Here is a 10,000-nt window from a genome sequence, read left to right as displayed (position 1 = left end):
TGAGGCTTTGTGCCGTCCCGTGCATGCCTTTAAGACCTGTCAGAAACCATCTGCACTCATTCTTTCAACAGGATGAAAGGCCTTCTCTGCTCGTGTGGTAATTCAGGGTCCGAGAATTGCCTTTGTCTTAATCATAGTCAACATTACATCAGCATATCCAGCAGTGCTGTGGACATACAGTATAAACACATGTTGGATGTTTCGTTTTGCCCCCTTTCTTTTAGGTCCACTTACAACGACAACTGTATCTACAACTACTACTTCTACTACCAGTACAACCACTACAACTACTGCTACAACCACCACAAGTAAGACAACAACAATGCCCACCTCCACCCCTGCCGCTACCACCATCCCCGTCACCACTACCACGACTTCTCCAACCACGACAGAGCCAGCAACAACACCAACACCACCCACCACTTCCACTGTCCGGACAACACCAGCTCAGAGTTCATCTTCCACCTTGTCGTCGTCATCTTCCACCCTGTCGTCATCATCTTCCACCTTGTCGTCGTCATCTTCCACCTTGTCGTCGTCATCTTCCCCCGTGTCGTCATCATCACCCACGTCATCTGTGGGGAGTGTCACTGGGACGCCCGACCTCACCTCCACAACACCAGAAGGTCATGACACAGGAGCCACCAGCGGAACCACATCGGAGTCGCTGACTACTGCAACATCACCCACAGTTTCGCGACCATCGTCGTCTGCAACAACATCAACATCATCGTCGTCGTCAACCTCACCATCACCATCGTTATCACCTTCATCATCATCACCATCTTCAGTATCATTATCACAATCATCACCATCATTATCATCATCGTCATCATCATCAGAGACATCGACAACTTCTTCCGCCTCATCTTTTCCTTATTCCGCTCCACCTACATCAACATCGCCATCGTCATCGTCATCATCATCATCATCATCGTCATCAGTGACGTCCATAACTTCTGCCTCCTCTTCTTCTTCTTCCTCCTCATCACCCCCTTCTCCTTCCTCTCTATCTCCATCGTTGGTATTGTCGTCATTATCATCGTCGTCGTCATCAATGACATCTGTAACTTCTTCCGCCTCCTCTTCCATTCCTTCAACCTCCCCTTCTCTGTTTACATCATCATCGCCGTCGTCAATATCATTATCATTATCATCTTCAGCAGCAGCAACTTCTTCCACTTTCTCTTCTCCCTCGTCTCTCCCCTCGTCATCTTCCCCTCCTTCTCTCTCAACATCATCGCCGGCATCATCGGAAACATCATCATCATCAACAACAGCATCAATGACATCATTATCGTCGTCATCACAATCCACTCCATTAACATCCAGACCACCGTCATCCATATCACCCACACTTAAGACATCGCCATTTTCAGTGACAAAAACAACCAAGTCGCTGTCTGAACCCTCATCACCATCGTTGACAACAAAACCTGCGTCACCGACATCATTTTCAATGTTTTCAACTCCGTCATTTTCGCCGGCACACACAAAACAATCATCGCTTTTCACATCGTCGTCCCCTTTACAGTCTTCTGCACAAACTGATTTAAAATCATCATCATCATCAGCAGCAGAAGCAGCAGCATCGTCCACTGCTGCAGTAGCTACTGGATCTGCAGGGACCTCGCCATGGAAAACATCAGGGCAAGATTTCCGATCAAGCACAGACAGTACAAATTTGACTGGAGGTACCAGCTTCATTGGTAGAGACCATACCTCTGTCTCTTTCCGTCCGTCTATCTGTGTGTCTGTCCATCTGTGTCTCTGTCTCTTGTCTGTCCGTCTGTCTGTCCCTCTGTCTGTGTCTGTGTCTCTTGTCTGTCCGTCTGTCTGTCTGTCTGTCTGTCTGTCCGTTTGTCTCTCTCTCTCTCCCTCCCTCCCCCATCTCTCTACCATTATTGTCATGAGTACATGCGTTTGGACGTTTTTGTGTATGTTTGTGTGTGTGTGTGTGTGTTTCTGTGTTTGTACGTGTGTGTGTGTGTGTGTGTGTGTGTGCGTGCGTGAGAGAGGGAGAGAGAGAGAGAAACTTTGCCATCATCATTTTCTCTGTCTGAACTTTATTTGCAGAATACTTTGTGCAATGAGACAATAACTGAAGCCAGAAAGCCGTGAAAAAGTCTTCTTTCTCCATTAATTCTGTCACAGAAGAACTGCTCAATAACGTCTTGCTATCTCTTTGCTCTTTGTGCTTATTGTACAAATAATGAACAATCGTACTGATAGTGGGGTTCAGAATGATAATGAAAACATATCCAAGGCCGTGACACACACACAGAGAAAACAAGTTATCGGTGGTCAGAATGGGGACGGCTGAACGTGATATCAGCTGTGTGTGTCAGCTTTCCACCCCGCACCACTACGTACGAACCAAGAACTGTGTAAATCAAATGCGTCGATCAATCAGAACGTTTCCTCCCCAGTTCAAAGTTTGTTTCAGTGTTCAATTAATAACGTGACTACATCAGTCACTCAACAATACTTTATCCGTTTAAGAAAAGAAAAAAAAAACATGATATGCACACACACACACACACACACACACACACACACACACACACACACACACACACACACACACACAACAACAACAACAACAACAACAACAACAAAAAACACCACTTGCATGCACTACAGCACAAACACAGAAATATGAATTATGATGTTCGTCCTTCGGATTCGAAGATGACCATGGTTTCAAATATCAGATGGAAGATCGGTGGCTCTGGGTCCGGAGGTGACTGATGCGGCCATAAGGCTCGCCCACATGTTGGACACAAGCGATTGCGTGCTGTCGTGGCAGTGGATGCTGCTCGGGCCTTGTGCACAGCACGCTTTCGTTGCGCCTCGGTGATGCGCCTGGCTTCAGCTGCACAGACTGCTGTGGTGATCTTGCTGCGCCAAGCTGGACGATCAAGAGCAAGTGTCTCTCACGTGTTGATGGCGACGTCCAAGTCTCTGAAGGACGCTTTGAGGCAGTCTTTTTAGCGTTTCTTCCGCCCTCCAACTGAGCGCTTGCCTTGACACAGTTCTCCGAACAGCAGCTGCCTGGCTTGGGCTTTCTGCAGGAGGGTGTAGATGCTGCGGAGGCCAGCTCGTTCCAGGACTTCCGAGTCGGGGACTTTGTCCTGCCACCTGATGTGGAGTGAGTTTGCGGAGACAGCTCAGGTGGGAGTGGTTGAGCTGTTTGGCGTGTCTGCTGTAGACAGTCCAGGTCTCGCTGGCATAAAGGAGGGTGGTAAGGACCACTGCACAGTAGACCTTCAGCTTGGCGGCAGCGCTGAGTCCACTCCGCTCGCAGATGTTCTCACGGAGTCTTCCGAAGGCGGCGCTGGCTTTGGCGATCCTGCTGTTGACCTCAGCGTCTATGTTCACTGCGCGAGAGAGCGTGCTACCCGGATAGGTGAAGTTGTCGACTGCCTGGAGGTTCTGCCCCTTTGCTGTGATGCGCGGCTCCTGGTATGATTTTCCTGTGGTAGGCTGGTATATAACTTCGGTCTTTTTTGGTGCTGATGGCAAGACCGAAGTTGTCGCAGATTTTTGCAAAGCAGTCCATTTCATACTGCATCTTCTGCTCAGTGCTGGCGTTGAGTGCGCAGTCATCAGCAAACAAGAAGTCTCTGATGACAGTCTCTTTCACCTTTGTAACAGCCTGCGGGCGCCTGAGGTTGAACAATCTCCCGTCAGTCCTGTACCTGACATGGATTCCTTCTTCGTAGTCACGGAAGGCATCTGTCAGCATGGCAGAGAATACCGTACTGAACAGAGTTGGGGCGAGAACGCAGCCTAGTTTGACGCCGTTTGTCACTGGGAAGGCTTCTGAGTCGTCTCCGTCATCCAGAACTTTCATCGTCATGCCGTAGTGGAACTGCCGGACGATTGTGATGAAGTTGCTGGAGCAGCCAAATTTCTCCATGATCTTCCACAAGCCTTTCCTGCTGACCATATCGAAAGCCTTGGTCAGATCGACAAAGATCTTGAAGAGGTTGCTGTGTTGCTTCTGACATTTTCCTGGAGCTGGCGCGTAGTAAAAAAAATTGTGTCCGCAGTCCCACGTTCAGCACGGAAGCCACGCTGGCTTTCTGAGAGGATACCTTGCTCAAGATGTTGAAAAAGGTGGTTGAGCAGGACACAGGTCAGAATCTTCCCAGCAATGGACAAGAGGGAGATGCCTCAGTGATTGTCGCAAGACTGGCGGTTGCCTTTCCTCTTGTAGATGTGGACTATGCTGCCATCTTTCAGCTGTTGCGGGATCTGTCCCTCGTTCCACATGGACTGGAAGAGTTCAGTCGCTTTTGCATCCTGGCAGGGCCTCCTGCTTTGTATATTTCAGCAGGGATTGCATCGGATCCTGGCGCGCTTTGCCACAGGAGAGTTGCTTCACTGCCTTCCTGACTTAATTTTCTGTGGGGAGGATGTCGAGGTCCTCGTTGATCCCTACCTGGGGCAGGCGAGCAATGGCCTCGTCGTTGATGTTGGCAGGACGGTTAAGGACGTTGTTGAGTTGCTCAGCCCACCGCTCCAGAATCTGCTTCTTCTCTGTCAGCAGCTGCGTCCCATCTGCATTGAGGAGGGTGAGGAGCCGGAGGACTGGGGTCCGTATACAGCCTTAAGCGTATCATCGTAGAAGCGCTTTGCGTCGTGGCTGTCTGCATAGCCCCGGATTTCATCTACCTTCTTGCTGAACCAGCTGTCCTGCATCTCGCGAAGTTTCTTCTGCACCTTTACTTTGTTTTAACAAAGGCATCTTCCTTGGCTTGTGACGTGGGTCATTCTCATGTGCTCCAAACAGTTTATGTTTCTCTGCTAGCAGTGCCTGTATTTCTTCACCATTCTCATCGAACCAGTCTTGGTTTCTTCAGGTTGCTGGTAGTGTAGATAGCGTCTCTGAAGGCCATCCCCTGTTCCTCAAAGCTGTTCCCGTCTTCCTGTGTTGTGTCTGGCAGTCTGCCTTCAAGGTCGCCGGCTAGTTCTTCTGCAACCTTGCTACTTTTCAGCTTGGAGACATTCAGCCTCTTTGCAGTCTTCTGACCTTGGGGTATTCTCATGGGCAGAATGCGAAACCTGAACTTGGACACAATGAGGCGGTGGTCGGTCCAGTAATCGGCACCCCACATGACTCTCGTCACTCTGACGTCCAGCCTGTCCCTCTTCCTGGTGATAACGTAGTCTATAAGACTAGTACCTCGAGCTAGGGTGCATCCATGACATGTTCTTACGGGTGGGTAGGCGGAACAGGGTTTTGGTGATGACAAGGTCATGTGTGGCACAGGTCTTAAGGAGCAGATGACCGTTGCCATTACTCTTGCCAGTGCCGTGTCTTCCAAAAAACAATGAGCTTCTCTGACTGTGGAACTGCTGAAATGAGGGTGTCGAGTTCTTTATAGAACTTGTCTTTAATATCATCTGGGTTGGCCATGGTGGGAGCGTAGGCACTTATCAGCGTTGCACTCTTCTTGCTTGAGAATGGGAGATGAAGTTTCATAAAGCGGTCGTTGATACTCTCTGGAAGCTTGGTGAGTTTACAGGCATGGTAAGATTCGATGGCAAATCCCACGCCTGCACGTACACACAAGTTTGAATACGCCAGCATTTATTTGGTACGAATATCTTCCCTTCACCTTCGCATTCGATGATCCTATAGTATCCTTTGAAATGTGTGATTGTGCTCATTTGTTCATCTGTAAATCCATTCATCCAAACTTCCATTCCCACTTTTCAGGTACCTCCCTGGCTTCCTCTGCTTCACCCAGTTCTGCTGAGCCTTCCGATACGTCCCCTCCTCCTTCATCACCACCACACAGCCAGGACACCAGCAGGAAAACAACCACGCCAGAAACAGGCGCTGGGACTGACAGCAGGCCTCGGACACCTTCCCCGTCCCCACACCCCACGTCTTCCCCCACCCCTTCCCACACGTCCCCACCTGTCACCTCCCCACCTGTCACTTCCTCACCTGTCACCTCCACACACCCCACGTCTTCCCCCACCCCTTCCCACCCGTCCTCGCCTGTCACCTCCACACCTGTCACCTCCCCAACTGTCACCTCCCCACAGCCATCCTCAGCAAACAGCAGCAGGAACACACGGAACACCATCATCATCATCGGAAGCAGCGTGGGAGGTGCCATTTTCCTCATCCTCGTGGTAGCAGCCGCTATCATCATCTTCACCAAAGTGCGTGGCAAAGGCAAGGACAAAGCTTTGCACAAAGACCGGCTGATAGACAACGAGCTGCCCAGTCCTGGGTCACCTCCCAACAACTGCACTGAAGCTACGGACTTTCCGTTCTTCAAAGACTTCTGCCGAACTGGTCCAGATCATCACTTCTTCTTCAGACATCACAAAGCTCAGTATGAGTCCTTTGAGATGATGCCGTTTCATTTCAATGGACATGGTCAGCCGTGGCTGTACGGAAGACTCCAAGAAGATCGGCAGACATCCACAGACCGCAGTCACGACTATCAGCACAACTGGACTGACATCGAGATGCCCGCTGCTGACTACCCTGGACACGATGACGAAACCAGAAGAGCGTGGAACGGAACTGTAGAAGAGCAGCTAACACCTACACCAACAGAACACACGGACAGACAGCATCCCAGTCACCGCCACACCCAAGGGAACCACAGCCACAGACCTCAGCATGTACACAGAGAACTGAGGGGACCTGGAGGCAGGGACTTCAGTGAAGGGATGAAGGACATCAGCCTGTACCGAAGTGTCCCCCACCGGGTGATAGCTCTGCCAGACCCTGAACACCCGTCCGTTCACATTCCTAGAGTGTGGCTGAACAGCACAAAGCCTTCTTCGTCGTAGGTGATAGACATACATTCCTTTTGTGATGCTGCAGTTTCATGTTTACATCTAATGCAATTTCATATGATAATAAAATGAATAAATAAACTTGATTGAAAGAACGAACTTTCGCATCCGAAGGGTACGCACGTGCACATTCATGCCTGATACAAACTTTCATAACTGTAGGGCATTGAACGGCAAAAACAACTGTGTCCAGCATTGTTCATCGAGGACTTGACTGCGTTCTTCTATGCAAAGATTTTGTTTGGTGCAGTTTCTCTGGGATAATTTATTCTGCTTGATTTTTCTGTTGCAGTCAACAAAAGAGGAAATTAATCCCCCCAGAAATTGAGATTTGCTGATTCCGAGTCCGACTTTCCGTCCTTCTGTAACAAATGAGCAGGAATGCCGATTTTGATATTTTGTTGAAATGCCATTTGTTTTTGAAAAAAACATTATTGTCAACAGTGGTCATGGTGACTATAAGTGAATAATATGACCATACGATTCAACGTTTCTTTTCTGTGTTTTAATGTGTTTGTTTTCTTGTTATGATTTCGTTTATTGTATTGATTTCAAATAGCTCTATATATTCTTTTATAAGCGTATATTTAATGAGTAAATTCATAGCGCTGTTTTCATGATGGCGAAGACGAATCATTCACACATATTGTTACGTTTGTATAACATCTTTGATATGATTTTGTTGTGTTGTATTGGTGTGCTATGCAAGTTAGAAACTTTTGAAAGAAGGGAACCTTATATTCAAGAGTAAAAAAGACAATTTAAAATTTGTAAATCCAAACATCTGAAATCAATGTCTAAATCTTATCAAGAAGGGAACTTACTGTTGTAAATGTATCGTTAATGATAAATTCATTATAATGAAGCTTGTGTAAAAGCAGTTTTCTGAAGGCATCATGAAAGTACAGTTTTTATCATACTATTTTAATCATCTTTCATAATTCTCTCTCTCTCTCTCTCTCTCTCTCTCTCTCCCCTTGCTTGGTCAAAATGAGCTTATCAATGTCTTACAGAAAGTCTGGTGTTATTTATTGTTTATCAGGAAGGCTGTCAGATGTTCACCGTCAAATGTTTCGCAGAGTTGAAAAATTATTGTTTTTTTCTATTGCTTAGTCATATTCAGAACATTATGTTTGTTCTTCACACTCCTTTTCAATAAATGAATAATACCCCACCATCCCCTTACCAGCTCTGCCTTTCTTCATTTACCAGATTTTGATATTCTTTGATATATTTGTTACAGTATTGTTTCCTTTATTTACCGAGTGAACTATGTAAAATGAAACCTACTTTGGGCTTTTAATCCCTTAATAAAAAGTAATTGCTGCTTTGGTTCTTTCGTTTGCTCTCTGTGTGTGTGTGTGTGTGTGTGTGTGTGTGTTTATAATCCCTGCGTGTATTTGAATGTAGGGGTACAGGTCATCATAATCCTCCTCCTCCTCTTCTTTTATTGCTACTTTTTTTCTTTTACTGCTACGTTTCCTTCTTCTTCTTCTTCTTCTTCTTCTTCTTCTTCTTCTTTTACCATCACAATTTTCTCATAATATGATATTTTATATAAAAGAATAAATAAATTAAATTAAATTGAATAAAAAATGATGATGTCAATGTACTAAGAAAGATAACTCTTGCATTGCTATGTGTTCCTTGCTCTTGTGGTCTTCTGTCCCTTGAACTGAACTCCAGCGAGGAGAGGTAGGAGTCAGGGTGAGGAAGTGGGAGGTGGGGGTGGCGGGGAGGATGAGGGTTGAAAGGGTTGGGATGGGGTAGGGGTGGGGCAAGGGCAAGAAAGCAACATGAAAAAGAATGTGAAGAGCTGTGTGTGAACAGCTGCAAAAACGTCCGTTGACTGCACTGACTTGTGAAAGGGAAGGAGGGTAAAAATTATGTGCAAAACACCCTTTTTCACAAACATTTTATCATATCTATGCTCCCCTGCCCCTCTATTTATCCACCCCCATTCCACCACAACAACCATCTTCATCACCACTACCACCAGCACCTGCGCGTAATTTTCGAGACCTATTGCGAGTTTAGTGTAACCACCTACGGCGACTTGTAGGTGAACGTGGCAATGCAAAAGAAAAAAATACATTAAATGATGACAGTTGTATGTCGAATAAAATGAAAACATCTGTTTCATGCCAGTATCATTTTAGATTGTCGTAGGGTTCTTTTGCTGTTTTTTCTTATTATTTTTTTGTTTTTTGTTTTGTTTTGTTTTGTTTGTTTGTTTGTTTGTTTGTTTGTTTTGCTTTTGTTTGTTTGGTGTTTGTTTTTTTGTTGTTGTTGTTTGTTGGGTTTTTTTCGGGGGGGGGGGGGGGTTGTTGTTGTTGTTTTTGGGGGGTGGGGGTGTTGTTGTTGTTTTTTCTTTCTTCTTATCGTGTTTTTTTTTCTCTCTCTCTTTCTTTATCTTATAACACACACACACACACACACACACACACACACACACACACACACACACACAGGGAGGGAGGGAGAGAGACATTGAACTGCCTGAGTGATAACTGCAGCTGCGAATTTCTACAGCGATGCTGAAAGAACAGAGCAACAACAACAAAAAAAAGGCCAGGTGTCAGCAAACAGAGGGACATGTAGTCTGTTGCGGGCACTGGCCACAAGACGTGCTGTTTCGTCAGGAACGGAGCAGACTCCATTGTCCAGTCCCATGGCTGCTGTATTTGCGCTCAGGACACATCAGCTGGTGTCTGGGGAGGGGGTGGGGGTGGGGATGGGGGTAGGTGGCGGGGGTAGGTGGTGAGTTGGGATGTTAGGGTGTATGTGTGTGTGTGTGTGTGTGTGCGCGCGGGGAGGGTGGGGGGGGGGCTGAGGTGGGGGCCGGGGGACGTGTGTATGTCGTTGCCATTACAGCATCTTCCCAAAACGACAGACAGATCGGCTTTGGTTATTCAGTACCCTCCTTAACAGAGAATTTGTGTTGTCTTGTCTTTCTGGTCTTATCTTGACTTTCTTGTCTTGTCTTTCTGGTCTTGTCTTGTCTTTCTGGTCTTGTCTTGTCCTGTCTTGTCTTGTCTTCTACTTCCATGGCAACGCTGGAGGTTCAAAAACTGTACGGAGACTTTTCTGCTTTTTTTTTTTTATTTTATACAGTGTATCCTCAGCCTGTCCGATCTTTGATAACGCAACCATCTGTATACACGATTAT

The 10,000-nt window shown here is 46.8% G+C and overlaps 1 protein-coding gene across 7 annotated transcripts in view; it reads left to right on the top strand.

Annotated features, from left to right (window-relative positions):
* LOC143282128 (uncharacterized) overlaps nt 1-8,152 on the top strand; it is a 53,978-nt gene extending 45,826 nt beyond the window's left edge. For 4 of the 7 annotated variants that reach the window (XM_076587650.1, XM_076587649.1, XM_076587653.1 and 1 more), the window contains one exon: nt 5,729-8,152. In XM_076587650.1, coding sequence (XP_076443765.1) covers nt 5,729-6,825 — 1,097 coding nt within the window. In that variant the 3' untranslated portion in view covers nt 6,826-8,152. Of the gene's footprint in view, nt 1-224; nt 1,710-5,728 lie in introns of all 7 variants that reach the window. The other 3 variants (XM_076587645.1, XM_076587648.1, XM_076587647.1) reach the window with 2 other exon arrangements.
* The last annotated feature ends 1,848 nt before the right edge of the window (nt 8,153-10,000 follow it).

The sequence above is a fragment of the Babylonia areolata genome, chromosome 5 (genome assembly GCF_041734735.1).
Source record: "Babylonia areolata isolate BAREFJ2019XMU chromosome 5, ASM4173473v1, whole genome shotgun sequence".
NCBI classification, from domain to species: domain Eukaryota; kingdom Metazoa; phylum Mollusca; class Gastropoda; order Neogastropoda; family Buccinidae; genus Babylonia; species Babylonia areolata.
Note: the sequence above shows the minus strand (reverse complement) of the source record. Positions and strands in the feature narration are given on the sequence as shown.